At 37.6% G+C, this 17,614-nt stretch overlaps 1 protein-coding gene and 1 pseudogene across 2 annotated transcripts in view; both read left to right on the plus strand.

Annotated features, from left to right (window-relative positions):
- Positions 1 to 17,614, plus strand: part of LOC108974361 (uncharacterized transmembrane protein DDB_G0289901) — a gene marked incomplete at its 3' end in the record, with an annotated part of 224,825 nt that overhangs the window by 160,115 nt on the left and 47,096 nt on the right. For both annotated transcript variants that reach the window (XM_018942128.1, XM_018942136.1), the window contains 1 exon segment: positions 2,054 to 2,281. In XM_018942128.1, coding sequence (XP_018797673.1) covers positions 2,054 to 2,281 — 228 coding nt within the window.
- On the plus strand, positions 4,017 to 4,544 carry LOC108974374 (annotated as a pseudogene).

Here is a 17,614-nt window from a genome sequence, read left to right on the forward strand (position 1 = left end):
TAAAAACAGACAGGCTTAAAGTCAGGCGCTACTGCTGGGTGACTAAAGGTGTTTGGGTGTATGTGCTTATATATTTACGACTATATATGTGGTGAGTTACAAATTGATTAAAACACATGAGAATTTGGTGGTGAAATGGATAGACKATTGAGCAGAAATGATATACTACTCGTATATACACACAACAACGACCTAAAAGATGCCAAAAGCGACGGTGCTGTAAAGGTGATAGGTGCCAAAGGAATTTACTTGCATAAGGGGCCAATGTATAGTATACATATATAAAGTAGGGTGGGTTAAAATTTTTGTTTATATTATACTTTGAACGTATTAGGGTGGGACAAAAAAAATTTCTATGTAATTTTTTACTTTGAAAAAATAGTTAGTGGGCAACTTAAAAAAATTTCTCATTTTATAATTTTTATGTTGTATGCATACATATGTATATTAATTAAGGTGGGAGCACACAAATTTTTTTTATTTATTTGCAAAATAAATTGTTAGTAGTTTGCTGTAAAAACTTTTCATTTATACTTTTAACACATGTATATAAATATATATACATTAGGGAGGGACAAAAAAACTTTTTTTTTTCTTTTTATACTTTGAAAACATAGTCAGTTGGCGACTTTAAAAAAAATTTCAATTTACACTGTAACCTCACATACATACATACATATATAAAAATTAGGGTGGGACAAATTTTCTTTTTTTTATACTTCGAAAAAATAGTTGGTAGGCAACTTTAAAAAATTTAACCAAGTAACGTCTTTTAATATTAATAAGAAGACCCACTATATTTCTATTTCCTATTATTCCTTATTACTGGAAAAAATGTATAGTCACTATCAGCTATTTAAATTATTATTATATTTGAAAGAAATTGCATTCTCTACAAAAATAGTCTAATAATTTTTTTTTGTGACCTCACTATTCAAGAGTTATTAAATAGTAGATACTRAAACTTCCAATAATAGGAAAAATAGGAAGCTAAAGAGCGGAGGACTTCCCTATTAATAATAAATGCCCATACTGGTAGGAATATTTTGCCAATTTTTCAGAGTATTAGTAAAAAAATAATAATTTTTTCTTTTGACCCACCCTACTAAATATAGTGGCCCACTTGTACAAATAAATTACCATAGTATGATAATAATTACAAAACCACCCCTTTTGGACTCAAATAAATTTTTAGAGTATACAAAAAATTGTGCCACCCTTATATAATTCAAAAAATAATAATAAAAAAAATTTTGTTTTGACCCACCCTAATTTATATAGTGTCCGCTTATGCAAAAAAATTTTCACTTACCACCTTAAGCCTCTTTAGAACTCAAATAAATTTTCTGAACATAATTTTTTTTGTTTGCATCACCCTAATATTTTTGAGAAAATAGTGGTAAAAAAAATTTTTTGCCGTTGTAGTATAAATTAAAAAATACGAGTATATATATATTTTTTTATTTCAACCCACCCTACTTTATATAATGCTCGCTTATTCACATAAATTGTCACTTACCACATTTATAGAATCGCCTTTTTGAGAGTGAAATAAATTTTCGAAGTAAAAAAAATATTTTTGTGCCACCCAAATGTTTATATGAAAATAGTTTTAAAAACAAAGTTATTTACCGTTATTGTAGAAGTTTAAAAAACAAAAATTTTTTGCTTCTGACCTACCCTACTAAATATACAAATAAATTACCACTTACCATCGCATGCATATATGTGTGTATATATGTATAACCGACCTTTAGGACCCAAAAAAAAATTTCAGAAAATAAAAAAAAAATTTGGTGACACCCTAATATTTATGCAGAAATAGTGTTAAAAAAGTTATTTGCCATTGTAGTAMAAATTTAAAAATTTAAATATTAAATAAATTTTCAGTCTAAAATAAAATTTTTTTTTGGTACCAACCTAATGTTTATGTAAAAATAGTGCTCAAAAAGTTATTTGCCATTACACATTCTTCTTTGCATTTYACCTTATAAAAATTTTAACTTTTTCGGTACATTCTTTTATGCCTGTTTTGTTTTTCTTGTATTTGCAGCCAAAGCCGCCACTAAAATCCAAGCCGTTTTTCGAGGACACAAAGTAAGAAACACCATGAAGAAGAGCGAAACTAAATCCACCCCCACCGCTAGCGCCAACGCTGCATCTGCTAACAAAATTGATCATAGCAAAACCGTTGCTGCGTCGGCGGCAGCTGCAGCCGCAGCCGCAGCGGCGGAGCCAACCAAAGCTGAATTRGAGGCTGAATTCGATCCCAATGACAAAGGTAGGTGGCGCCATGCTTTTCACAAGAAAAATTTTATATGTATGTCGAGTTGTGCTGCAAGAAGTTTAAGAATGTTTTGGTTAATATACAGAGTAATGGAGGATAACAGTAGTCGTACGATAAAAGTTTTGCGGCAAATAGGCGGTAAAGCATGTAATCAAGCTCGCATGTGGTGGGCCATGGTCAAAAGTGTCCCTTYGGTCTGTCTTTTCTTCTTTTATATTGACATAAAAATTTAGTTAGTAGGCAATTTGATCATAATAGAAAAAGTTTAATCAATGCAACAATTTGGTGGAGTTGAAGAACACAAACTATTTATCTCTCGAACTTCACGACGAAAGAAATTGTGAAAAGCTTGTAAAGATGAGGGAAATTATTGAAAATAAAATGAAGTTARACTACAAAACGATAAACAGTGGTGRTAGTAAATATATAAAATAAATACTTAGTACGGGTGTATAAATATATAATATAAATCTTCAGCGACATGAACGGAGTCGATTTAGCTATGACCGTCAGCACGTCTGTATACACACAAACCACGCCCTCAGTTTTAGAGATATCGTTCTGAAATTCTGCACACGTTCTTTTCTTTCCAAAAAGTAACTCATTTGGCAGAATCGCTGATATCAGATCACTAAAGCATATAGTTGCCATACAARCTGAATTATACAAATCAGATACTTGTATGTACAACTTTTTATTTGTTGAGATATCTTCATGAAATTTGGCACAGATTATTATCCAAGGCAAAGATAGATTTTTTCGAAAAATTGATTAGATTGTTTCACTATAGCATGTAGTTGCCATACAAACCGATCGATTCAAATTAGATTGTATGAACAATTTTTTATTTGATGAGATATCTTCATGAAGTTTTGCACAGATTCTTGTRCAAGACAAAGCTTTATTTTTTAAGACATAYTGCTTCGATCGGATCACTATRGCATATAGCTSTCATACAAACTGAACGATCCAAATCAGATACTTGTATGTAAAACTTTTTTATTTGTTGAGATATCTTYACGAAATTGAACATAGAATAAAATCCAAAGCAACACTACATTTTATGGAACATATTGTCTAGATYGGATCGCTATAGCATATAGCTACCATACAAACTGACCGATCAAAATCAMGATTAAAGTCTTTTTATATCCTTCWAGGTTATAAAAATGCATGTGTGAATGGTATTTTATATATAGCTTGTAATTTTAACCCAAAAATCAAAAATTCCTGTCACAATAACGGTTAAAATATGAAAACAYAACATTAATATTGCCTTTCAAGTTTATGGTAAGCATGTAACAGATATACAATACACTTACACACACATATACATATGTATGTATAAGGAAGTTTGCCTTCAATCAAGTTTAATTATGCTTGAAAATTGCATTACGTATTAACTGTGTTAACAATTTCGCTTGGTTGCTGCCGTCAGCGGCAATCCCCGCATGCTAGAAGCAATTTGTGGGTTGCGTATACGCCATAGCGCACCCATACGCCAGCATTAGCCTTTGTAGACGCACAACAATGGCTTAGCATATTAAGCAATAACAGTTTAGCAAAACACAAACACAACACAAACACATATTAAATACACATATGTACATAAATGTATATGWATATATTTGTGTCTATAGTAAGTTCTTGACTGCCACGCAAACCCTTCACAACCACTGTGCTTGCATTGAGCACAAAAGCGTTTCGCTGTCTGTGAAAAAATTTTYAAAACAATTTCTTGTTTGACACTTGTCAGCAGCAAAAAATTTTTAATTCGAAAATATATTGCAATTAAACAAAATATTAATTTTCGTCGAAAATAACGCGCAAGTACTACACGGGTAACGTCATTCTATGACTTCGCTTATAAAACGCGTCATTCCCACGTTGGATCGCATTTTGGTGCGACGCGCTGAGGCAGCCAACGTCACCAAAGGKGGCATTGTGCTCACGGAGAAGGGTGTGGAACGTATGGTTGAGGGTACTGTTGTGGCCGTCGGTCCCGGTTCGCGTAACCCACAAAGCGGCAATTATATACCGATGGGCGTGAAGGAGGGCGATCGTGTGCTSTTGCCGAAATACGGCGGCACACGCGTCGACATGGAGGACCAAAAAGAGTATGTGCTCTATCGTGAAGCGGATATTTTGGCTAAATTGGAGTAGTCTACATTTAGCAGGGGCGGAAGTGGAGCAAACGGGAGGAYATTTGTAAAGCAAATYGTTGWGCGGCTGTTATTAATATACTTTAATTTATGGAATAAAATAAATTTCTTTCTTCATTTGAAGTGAAAAAGAGTGTGCTTTCATTGTTCGGTGCTTACAGCGTTATCGTAGAGGTATATATTTGAACGCGGATGCACAACGGAAATCGAAAATAGAGTATGCGGCTCGTTCTAGCTCTTCCAGCCTAATACTTTAATGGAAAACTACTTACGTCGGCACTACGAGTATGTAGTCAACTTCTTCTTTCAAAGCAGACCGCATTCCTCTCTTCTTCTGTTGTTATTTGCGGTATGTGTCCTACTTAGTGGAAAGACCACAGTTAAATTCCATTTGCATTACGAGTGTTTTGATGAGGTCGGACTCAAGTAAAGTTCTTCTCCTGTGAAGTCTTCAAACCTGAGCACATTCCTCTCTTTTTGTTATCTGTTTAGAAGGAAAGACCCCAGTTTAAATCCATTCACATTACGCGTGTTTTCATGGGGGCGGACCATTAGAAAGGGCTACTAGAGCCGCCGATTACATAGGGAATACATAGAGTTGATGATTAGAATCATTCGGGGACTCATAGCATACCAGACATATGTTCGATATATCGTGGTCGATTCTGCATATKCAGCAGTTTAGCCTACTGCGGTATCAGGAAAGAAGTGGCGGTAGGATAAGAGTAGGTTCGCAATGTAAATCGAGCTCAGCGACTGCTGTGCGTGGTGCTTGAGCTCCAAGTACATAACTCAATGGAAGTAAGTCGGTGAACATCGCGCTGCGGGGCAGTCCGTGCTTACCTAAAGTTAGGTACACTCGTAGTCTCGACGGTAAGGTATTCAGTATCGTCGACGTAGTCTAGGATGGTCCCCTTGATGCTTCTTAGAGGCGGTTCCGCTCCAAGCAGACGAATGCAAAAAAGATTTCTGCGTATGCTTCGCTGCAGGAACTTGCTTAGAGACTCCTTGCTGTTTCTTAACCGAACGTATACGTTCTTTAGTGTTTGGTTTAAGACATCCAAAATTATGTTCACTTATGCTGGTATTTGTTATGAAAAGATCTAGTCATTAAAGCCGCAAACTATTAATCCATTCAACTATGTTAGATAAAGACCATATAGTTCTCAACGCGTATGGGGTAGAAAGGGTAGACTGGTATTCGATTAATATATAGCCTACAGAAGAAAAGGAAAATGTTTAACAAACTGTGTTTCATTACTCAAACGGTCTTCTCATAGCTTGATATACCTGACCACAGGATGCTCCAACTATTTTAACACATATAAAAAAGGTTTTTTTTTTTTTTTTTTTTTTTTTTTTTTTTTTTTTGAAATTTTTTTTTTTTTTTTTTTTTTTTTTTTTTTTTTTTTTGTTGAAATTTTCCAAAGTTGGCCTCGGCAAAAAGCTCTTTAATCACAACACAAATATCTGTTCGTTGTAAGAAGAGTAGAAAAGTTAGCGTCTTTATAATATATGTATATAGGTTAGGTTAGGATAGGTCAGATGGCTGAACAAAGATCGCACATAGACCTTATTGAATCATAGAGATCACTAGACCTTTTTCAATCGATCTTAGGCCAAGAAACTTTTGGGAAAGCACATATACCGATGGTGACCAAGCGCTGGCCAAGTTTCTGTGTAGGCCAGCTATCTAGAAGTACAACACAGAAGGAGAGAGGAGCACCGATCCACTCCCATTCTACTGATAGTGGTTATAGGATGTCTTTTCTTTCTAGCTTATCACCTTCACAATTTCCTGCGAATCCACTGTGGCCTGGTACCCATACCAGTCTTATCACAAAGACACTCGATGCTATTGGCAGCGAGATTAGGCATTTCTTGACCAGCCCTGAACGCACTGTTAATGAGTTCAAGTCTAGTATCGCCGTTCTGCTATCTGAGTGGATGGTTACTTCTCTGAAGGAAGCTGCACTGCCTTAATGGCTTCAACCTCGGCCTGGAAAACAGTACTATAATTAGGAAATCTGAAATTGGTGTTGGTAGAGAGTTTCTGACAGCCAACTCCTCCACCAACTTTCCCCACCAAACTTTAACCCATTCCTAAAGAAGCTCACTGTCCGTCTCCTCACAGCTTTTTCCCACCCACAACTCCCTCGCCAGTGTATGGACAGAGAAAAAGCAGCCAGAGTTCGATTTGGCGACTCCATGATCCAAGTGATCCGGTATGAAGTCGAAGTGAGTCAGGAATTCCGAGTGCTTAAGAACGTGTTCTTTTAGAAATCCAGATTCTCTGAGTCTGTTAGCAACTTTCGCTGCCAGGCACTTTCGGACGATTTCTAGGATCAGTATGTGCAAGATGGCGTTAAGTGTCATAATTGGATTGGAACTTACTGCATCACACTTGGTAATGAGTGCTTTCGAGTTTCTYTGCTAGTGTGACTTCTTCTAGACCCCCCACCACAAAAAGACTCCATACAACAATAAGGGAGTTGACTATGGTCTCATAGAGCTAATCATATGTATTCGGGATYTGGTCCCTCAGTTTTTGAGATATCAAACTGAAATTTTACATAATGTGAGTATTGTCTCTAAGACGCTACACATTTGTCATTTTTTTGCCACCAYTCTCTGACTACTGTATCATATAGCTGTCATACAAACTAACCGTTTAGAACCCAGTTCTTCTATGGAAGGCTTTTTTATTTGTGAAGCGTATTCTAGCTTAGGTGCAACCTAACTTACCGTTTTTTTTTTCTTGTTTTAAATAAATTGAGTCTTAAACTATGTTATATAATAATGTCTACGGTTCACATATACCGCACTGTATCTATAACAGAGCTTCTTGTGCCGTCACTATTGTTGTTAGCTTGAGCGAAAGTTGAAGTTTGAAGGAGAATCCGAAATAAACMCTGTCAGCAAAGGGCGCTCTACCAAACTCCAAAAGCTTGATGACAGGTCACACACATATTTCGTACATATGTATATAGATATACATACATACATACAYATACATTTACACTCTCGTGTATCTGCCAAACTTTTTGCATTSAAAACTTCAAAATGGGCAAAGTTTTCGCCCTAACAGTTGACAAGTGCTTTCTTACTTTTATTCAGGGCGGCTCGGGTGGCTTGTAGAATTTGTTTTTTTTTTTTCTACATGCGCTTGTATTTCTACTGGCAATATGTACAGTTATGCGACACACAAAGCAAAGCAAAAACATTTGAACTCTGACACACTTCACACACATACACACACGACTGCCGCTTTATGTGTCACTTGCTTGCTGCCGAGCTTGCAAATAGTTGAAGTCAAACGGCAGCGACGCCAACAAATTAAAAATGAATGCAAAGCCTAGTGCCACGAGCGCACCAGGCACCAGTCACCAGGCACCAGGCACCAGTCAGCAGTGGCATCGGGCAGCCCACGAGGCAAGAAGTAGATTGTATGTGTGTAAAGAAGTCTCAAAGCTACAAGTTGTAACTGTTGTTTTAGCATTTCGCCTAGTTTGTCTTAATAACTGACTTTTCAGTGTCGCTGTGTAGGCCTCTTCACCCGCTCCCACGCTTGCCAGTACTTGCCTGAGTACTTTAACTTTTCTAGCGCGTAATTTTAGCCCAAAATTTGCTGTACTTTTGCGCGAAGTTGTCAACACCAGCGGCTTGCCGCACGCCACACCACACCATGCAGCCAAAAATATTCGACTTGTCAAACAATTTATTGCTATTGTTGCAGTTGTTGTCTACTACTGCCATAACTATTAAACTAATTGCTGTTGCTTGTTGTTCTCGGTTTCTCCGTTGCATTGCTATAAATTTGCATTTGCTGTCAGTTGGCGCACTCGACATGCAATGGTGTTGGCGGCGGAAGTGTCAGCGGCAACGCCGTCAAGTCTTTGAAGTGTCACTGTGGAAGTGGCGGCAAAAGTGGAAGTGACAATGACAGCCAGCGCCTATGACAGCGGCACATGAACTGGCATTTACACTCAAATCGGCGATGCTAGCGCGTGTAGAAAGCATTAGAGAGCACTGGAGAGCAGTGGAGTGTGGGTGAAACTGTCAGACATTAAGCAGCAAGAATTGTACTGAGTACATACCCAATATATACCTTATAAATACCATATACATATCTTATATATACCTCATAAATACCATATACATACCTTATATATACCTTATAAATACCATATACATACCTTATATATACCTTATAAATACCATAAACATACCTTATATACTGGGTAATCATACCTCAAAGTGTTTATAAAAATAGCACACACATTTGTTTGCTACTTAACACCTTCGTAAGCTGCYTTTTTGCTTCTTTGTAGCACTCGGAGTAGCTCATTAGCTGCGTATGGCACTGGCTTGTGCACCTCTGACGCGTATGCAGTCAATCTAAGCGAGTAATTTTAGCTACGGAACACTTGCTTAGTCGCTTGCACAGTGTATCCACTTGAAAACTTGGCGTAGAACTCATTTTGTAATGAGATAGCCTTATTTATTTCTGATTTAGCTCAAAATAATGCAAGTTCGTGCCTACAAATTGTGGCTTGGTTTCTTTGCTAAGGACGCTTAAAATAGAAAATATATTTCTAAGCATTTACAGTAGTCCTTAGGTGACTTATTCCGCTAATTACAACGGAATTATTATATCCTATAGGCTAGGTTAATCTGGTAGGCCCATAGCCCACCTCGTCCACTGTCATACAACATATCAACACATCTGGTGACCGGTAAAGTTYTTAACCCTACAGCATGGTTAACGCTAGGGCCTGTTAGAAAAAAGTGAAAGTGCGAAGAGCTCACAGAGTCTCTTATGATCGACCAAAAAGTTCTTGTAGAGCATAAACCGTTGGTGACCCGCGAAGCCCAGCTATGCGGTAGCAGCAAACACGCGAACAGTGGTGCACCGATCCCTTCTTTTTCTACTCATAGCGTAACTAGGATAGCCTTCCTTCTAAGTTCATTAACTTTGCAGTTGTTCCCGTTTCCAATGTGGCTTGTCACCCGTATTAGTCTTATCACAAATTGACCCGCTGTTCTTGAGAGCGAGAGTAGTCAATCCTTAAGAAACCCTGAATGTAGGGTTGTTGAGATCAAGGCTATACTCCGGAGCTGTAAACCAACCACAATTTAAGAGGCAGCAACCTCGGCTCGGAAAACGCAATAGTCAAGAAGTCTGAACCTGAAGTTAATAGAGAGTTCCCGACAATATACTCTACCAACTATCTTCCCCCCAATCTTTGAACTATTTCTAAAGAAGCTCACTGTACCTCATCTCCAACGGTTTCGACCCATCCACAACTCCAAGACACTAGTTTGGTGACTACATGATCCAAACGATCCGATCCCAGACYCCCTGAGTCAAATTTCGCCGCCGCCACTGCGAGATTTTCAACTTCCAAATACTAGAATCGGCTACAAGAATACACAACGATAATGTAAGGCGTGATCGAAATAGAAATACTTTTTTCAATAGCCTTTTTTTCTGTCTCTCACGCATGAGTCATGTTAAGAAGTCATGTTGTTTTTGTTCAATATTGTTTGGCATTTWATCATGGAAAGACTTACGCATGAACAACGTTTACAACTCGTTCAACTTTATTACGAAAAYTCACGTTTTGTAAMGAATRTATTTCGCGCACTTCSCYTAACTTTTGGTCAATGTCATCGGCCTATTGAGCGTACTATTCCCAACACCAGCACCCATCTTGAGGCCGAGCATTCATTATTGGATAATATACGACCGAATAGACCAGATCAAGCACGCACTAAAGACGCAGCTGAGAGCGTACAGGAAGAACGTGTAGAGTCGATTCGACGCCGTTCGCARCAACTCGGACTGACGTATGGAGCGACTGGCCGCATTTTACGTCAAGTTCTTGAATTGAAAGCATACAAAGTACGGCTTGTTCAAGAACYGAAACCGCTCGATCTTCCCAAGTGACATCGCTTCGCTCTATGGGTTCCAAGAAGATCCGACATTTTCGGGCTAAATTTTATTCAGCACTGAGGCTCATTTCTGGCTCAATGGGTACGTAAACAAGCATTCAAGAACTGCCAACTTTATCACCCTTTATCATTAGCCAATCAAAGAACTATTTTCGATCCACATACGAGTATGAACAAGCTYCACGCTGGCATTAAACAAATTAACCCCACTTGCATGTCACCGAGCTTTAACCTGCTCGAGTTCACAATAGAAGCACTTAGATAAATGTGCCGTTATGGCGATAATATCAACAACGCCACCATAACAATAACAAATGTCACACTAATWACCAACAAAACGCCAAATATTTAGTTATTCATTCTTTGTAACAACAACAACARCASCAAAAATATGACTGCGCGTGCCTGGGTTTAATTGCGAGGGCAGCGCTTCGGTTCGACTTTTTGGGGGCTGAAAGCCATGAGGCGGCGCAAATGCGACATTTTAAGCGCAAATGAACATTTCATATGGACACAACAACAAAAGCGCCAAACAAAGCAAACACACACACACAAACAGACTAAAACCACCGCGCATTAGAAAAGAGAGGGGGTAAAGTGTGCGCGGGTGCGTGGCCGACAAACAATAGTGGCTCAATTAAAACCACACAACGCCGTTGAGCCAGCGCGTGCTTTCGCGCTAACGAAAATTAATGTAAGCTGTGGCGCATTACAGCAGCGCGTCGGCAGAGCGGGCGATTCAACAAAGAAAATCCTTTTATACCAGACACTTTTGCGGGCTTTTATGGCTGTCGCCAACGACAGTTCGCAACAATTCGGCAGTGCATTAAAGGATCCACCAGCTGGTGCGCACTTGCCAAATTAGTACGTTGCTGAGTTGGTAGCCAAGCGCAGCGCTAAAACTGCCAACCCACGCTGTAAAATCCGACAACTTATGGTCAGCACATGGCAGAATGCCAGCCACACACATACAGAGGCACATCATTTTACACACACACACACACACACACAGATACGCATCCATATGTGTGTTGTTCTCTCGGCTTTACAAGCAATTTTCGGCGCTTATTAGTTGGCTCGCTGTTGTGTAGCAATAAGGTCGACGCGTGTGTGGCTCGTGCAGTTTAATTACATCGAATTCCATGTCGCTGCAATAGCAACAACAACATACTTGTTGCTGTTTTCACCACTAGCAAGCAATTTGCTGCAGCAATTCAATGGCTGCGTGTGCATAAAACGTGCTGCCGTCACTCGCCACCGCCCACATGRCCGTTTAGGCGCGTACGAAGTGGGTTACATTAAAAATCAAGCTCCCCCACCACATTAGTTGTGTTGCGGTTTTTAGGCAGCAGGAAGTCGGCACAGCCTGCAGGCTGTGGCACTTCCGCTCATTAGTTATTGGTATTTGTGTGGCCACGCTTTGTATCGGCAGCCGCGCAATTGCGTTTGTTTCATTATAAATATTTTCTTACTAGAGCAAATTGGTCGGAATTCCGCTATTGCTACAGCAGTGCAGAGGGCTGACTATACGTTCAAGGTTGCGTCACAAGCTCGAGTTTATTAAAGATTCAAGTTTTTACGCATAAATAGGACTACCAGGGTGTCAGGAATCATGTTATTACTGGCGATAAGTCTTGGATCTATGCTTACGGCCCTGAAACAGCCGATAAATCGGTGAATATCGTGGAAAGGCTGWGTCGAAGCCGAAAAAACCACATCAAAGCAGGCCAAAAATCACGGCAATGCTGAYAGTTGTCTTCGATTATYGAGTTGTAGTGACTTCGAATATCTTCTGACCGACGAAATTGTCAACAAAAATGCAATTTTAAAGTTATGCGCCGTTTRCSAGAAGCTATTCGTAAAAAGAAGCCGGAGTTATGGGCCGACAACTWTTGGTTTTTGCAACACGATATCGTACCKTTGCATRCTGCATTGRKTCTTCGTGMGTTTTTTGCCAAACTCGAGCTTAATAATCATTGCAAAAAATTCATCACATATAGACAAGCCTTCCACAAACTTATTGAGGTGGCGAATAGTGATTCCTGCTAATTCGCCGGGTACGTAGAAAGTTTGGTAGCCGAGATGCTTCAACCTTAGTCTAGCGAAAGCTGGACAGTGCAAAAGAAACTGTGCACTTGTTTCTACCTCATCCTCTTCATTGACGAGATGCGTCYTACAAAATATTTTGCCTCACCGCGTGAGTGCCAATGGGACAGTGTTCAGTTAGGATGCCTTTCTAGCCTTTTATATTCAAATTTGGGTCAAAAGTCTTTCGTATGGTCGAAGTGTGAGAGTATTTTGGTCAGACGCTTAAAGTGTTTAGTTTCCCGGAATATGACAGCAACCGTCGCTGCAATGTATCTGCCGGTTATGTCCACAGCTGCTATAAGAAGAATGGCATTAAGTGGCATTCTTGGAGACTCATCCACCAGACATATACCGAAATGCAATTACATAAAGTCGAAGAGTAAAGAGACCTCATGACTTTCCAATATTTCCTTTAGTAATGCAAAGCAACCAATGCTTTCATCGCCATCTCCTCAAGATTGGGTTTCCAAGAAAGCTATCTATCAATAATGATGTCCAAGTAATAAATTTTTACGACAGAGTGAAGCCAAGATCCCCGAATGAGGGGAGGATTGCATGCGGAACTTTATATCACAGGTAAATAAAGCCAAATTAGTTTTATTTAAATTGAAACCAAAGCCTTATCGATCCACCCAKCTATCTACCACATACAGGTTGCTTTATGGTTATTGGTATACGGTGTCCAGAAATTTTACCCTTAACCATGAGAGCTTATGCTAACACCTGACAGTCTCGTCACACGGGCTCTTTCAATCGGTCATGTGCATCTAAGATCCAAAGTAAAGGAGACAGAACCCCACCTTGCGGCGTGTTTCTATTGAYCTCTCAGGTTGTTGTTGTGGCTGTATAAAATATGCCTGATGCGRCTGCTGCCGGTTTGYMAGTYCTTGGCTGAATAAAAAAACTTAGAGCCGACAGTGGCGGGAACGCCAAACCAGCAGCAGCAGCATCAGGCATATTTTGCCACCGATGTGCAGATCCATAAGCCTCTSCGGCGTCTTCAACAAAAAATAGGAGAAGCTGGACATCATCCTTCCCAACCAAAATCATAACCTTATTAAAATTTAAGTGTAATTTTCGTCATTAAATTTGACATATTAAGAAAACTTAAACGGAAATTCCAAACATCGAAAAAATAATAAAAAAAAATATCACACAACAAGCCTTATATACCCTTATTAAGCACAAAAGAAATCATTTTAGTTAGACGCCCACACAAACACTCGCATGTGAGTTGTGTATAAACAACCGCTGCTCCAGCCACACCTTAAATCTGTTAGTTTTACAAACGCCGTCGAATTTGAGTTGTCGCTCCTTTGTTTGTTCCATTATTTATTGTTCATTTAACTCTTGTCTATTTCCACCATTGTTCTAATGATCTATAAAGAGCGGCAAACGGCGAAGAGCACAATGGAAAACCTTCCGATTTCGCCTTTGTTATCTTGCCAGCAACAACTAAACAAGCTATTATCCTGTGGCTCACTGCTCGCATTCAGAGAAAGCATAGTGTTGCGAAACGCTCGACTACAATGGAGCCAAAAGCGTATTGCAGATGATTTGATTTATTTCTTTGCATGAGAATTTATTGACTGGCTACGACCAAAAAGAGTACACACAACGGTACATATATATTGTATATATGTATAGGTGTGCATTTATATACATGCATAAAGGACCTTAACAAAGGCGCAACTTTTGTAATTTTAACAAAAAAATATGGCGTGAGGGCATGTGTTTATAAGACCCCAATATTTTACTACAAATAYTTACTCAACTAATCGCCTAATTAATATCCTTTACGATTTACCACATTTTACTCAAAAACTACCGTTCTTTTTGCACTGCTGTGCGTGTCTGGCGGTGATTTTGATTTATTTGCTTATCAAAAATTTCCGCCGTCAGTCCAAAAGCGTTCCTTGTGTTACTTGAAGGCCAACTAAGGTTGTAGTAATGGAATGAAAAAATTTATGTTTATGTGGCATTATTTAATTATATTTGTGGTAATAATTGTGTGTACAGTTTGCATATTTTTTTGTAATTGTTTTTGAGTAATTTCCATTTAGTAGCTGTGAATTTGAGTTATGGGTTAATTTGTTTGATTAATGACTTTCACTTTTGCTTGTCACCTTTTGTGTCAACCATAGACGTTGTGGATGCGCATGGAGCATTTTTATTCCTATCAAATATTTTCAACGTTTAAATTATCGAACTATCGATAAMTACAATTTCTTTTTTAGTGTCATCATTGATAAATATTTTTGATACTTTCAAGAGTATACAATTTTCAATACTTTTAAAATGTATCGATATATTTCATGAATTATCGATATTYAAAAATTTATCCATATTTTATAAATTAACGATATTTTTCTGTAGTACCGTAAAACTATCCATATCACTATACAAACACGATTAAACTCTCGATATTCACGTTCTTTGGAGTATGTTAGAATTAATCGGTATTTAATATTATAATATTTGGTCGGTCGTTATGATAAGAGTCAAACCAAGATTTGTTTTCGCACGAAAACTTACTGTCATCACAGCGTTATAATTTTGTAAAAAAATAAGTGATTAAGAATTTTCATCATTTCATAGTACAAAGTTTTGATATTTTTACAAATTATCGATAATTTTCTATATAGAGAAGAACACTTTCTAAGTCCAAGATAAATATCCATACCACTAAACTGTTAAACTGTCGACAGTAATTTTTATAAAWTATCGATATTTTTAATTTTATCGATAATTTTATAAGTTATCAGTGTGTTTATAAATAATTGATTTTTTAAAATTCATCATTATAAATTATCGATATATTAAAATTTAAATTATTAAAAAATTAAGTTTAAATTTTTTAAAAATTCTCGATATTTKTCAACAATCCCAGAAAACTACCCATAATAGTATAAACATTATTAAGCTTTTGCTAACCACGTTAACTTTTTAAGAGTTTGCTAAGAATTATCGATAATACTATCGAATGTGGTTCGGAGTTATAATAAGAGATGAACCAATATTATTTTTTTTTACTGTCATCACAAGCTTTACTTGGAACAATTATTAGTGAGTAATTTTGATACTTTCAAAAGTATACAAATTTCGATATTTTTGCAATTTATCGAAATTTTTCTACACAACACACATACACAATAAAAAATCTGTTAAACTGTCGATAATTACGTACAATATTTTAGATTTAGAAAAAAATTATCGATAATAAATATTATCGAATGTGGTCTGACGTTGTGATATTTTTTTTTTTGTTTTCGCTAGAAAGGAATATTTTGTCGGAAACTCTCCATTAACTTCATCTTCATACTTCCTCATTGTTAAAGTGTTTTTCAGGCAATAGCGGCATCGCAGGTAACTGCAAAGTTGACGAGGCACTCTAGCCCCGCTATCAGTGGAATGGGAAAGAGTTTGCGTTCTTCTCCCCTCTTATGCTTCTGCGCTGTCGAAGTTCCTTTTGGCTCACAACCAGTCGTAAGAGATCCGAGGGCTTTCTCCTACAGTATGGCTGGCTTCTTCCTGGATGTGGGAGTTGTAAAGAGCCATGTCTCATCAGCATCCGTGCTGTGTGGTTGAGAATATTACCAGATGTCAGCTGCAGAAGATGTATGTAGGAAGAGGAGATATAAACACCACAATACTTCCTTTTTAATTGTCCAACGTTTACAAGATCAAGGCATAAACACTTAGAAGCTTATATTTATATATTATATATCCCACCGAGCTCATGTGAATATATATTAAACGCTTGTCTAAATTTATATTGGTCACAAGAAATGTTGGCTTAAATTTTTACAAAGACTGTGGTTATTTCATATTTCATTTTAACATCTTAAAGACTCCCGTTTTTTATAATTAAATGGCACGGTTTTTAAATAACATTCTGCTTTTTAAAGGAGCTCAGAATAAGCTTATTTGTGTAAGTATGTGTATGTATACGTAGATATAAAGGTACATTTTTTAGAAATTTTCATGAGTAATTCTTTCAAAGCTCCTTAACGCACTTCAAATGCATCATTGCGTATGTAAGTAAACATAATTTAATTTTAAAGCTTTAATTAAGCAAATAAATTATAAAATACTCTTTCTCATGCATAACACGCACAACCTTTTTCTTCTTTTCTTTGCTCAACATATTATATGCTCCAGCCAGAAAACAAAAACGGGTAACATTTTGGACTGAAGCTATACCACAAAGCGAAGGCCTTTCAATATTGCCAAACATACAAGTCAGCTAAAAAAGCAGTCTACTTATATACTAATTGTACWTACATACATATATACTTTTTACTTTGTATGATTGTTATAAATACAAGGTGGTTCATAATTGAACTGCGTTTTCGTTATGTCAAAAGGAAAATGGTTGTAATTTTGTTTTTAAAAGAACTTAGGACAAATCCAAATAAAATACTCTGAAAATGATTAGTGTCAAATTAAATTTGACACCAGATTCATACTGTACTGGCGTTCTTCTCGAAGGTCGGAAAGAGCTCTCATGTTATTGCCAAGAATTTCTGGCCATTAGCCGCTCCTCGTTACTGTTGAAGACTTATGAACCTGGAGATACCTATGAACCTGCACATCTGGGGTAGTATACTGAGAGACATAATGTTTGGGTTAGGAGAATAAGTATATWGGAAGGTGTCCCTAGAGAGGAGCAAAGAGTTTTTTCATCGATGGATGGAAGCTCAAGAAGGAGATTGGAGTAGAAAATGGCAGTGATACGAGTTATAAAATGCGACTTCTTTTGGGAATTACTCACTGTCAGCGAGCTCAAAGTTAGTCAGGGAATGCATGACCTCACAAGCTGTAGCTAAGCTACTTTTAAACTGGCCTGGGGTCACGGCGGAATTATTCGAAACTCTACCTAAAGCAGATGAGCTCACCAGGCAGAGACGCATCGAGACAAAATAACAAGTAAGGAAGGGCTAAGTTCAGGTGTCACCGAACATTTTATACTCTCGCATGATAAAGTGATAATCGAGACTTCAGGCGTGGTTGTGATCCGATTTCACCCATATTTGGTACATGTTAAGAAAATATTATATACCGAATTTCATTGAAATCGGTTGAGTACTTCCTGAGATATGGTTTTTGGTCCATAAGTGGG

This window comes from Bactrocera latifrons, unplaced genomic scaffold, assembly GCF_001853355.1.
Source record: "Bactrocera latifrons isolate USDA-ARS-PBARC rearing strain unplaced genomic scaffold, ASM185335v1 scaffold_111, whole genome shotgun sequence".
NCBI lineage: Eukaryota > Metazoa > Arthropoda > Insecta > Diptera > Tephritidae > Bactrocera > Bactrocera latifrons.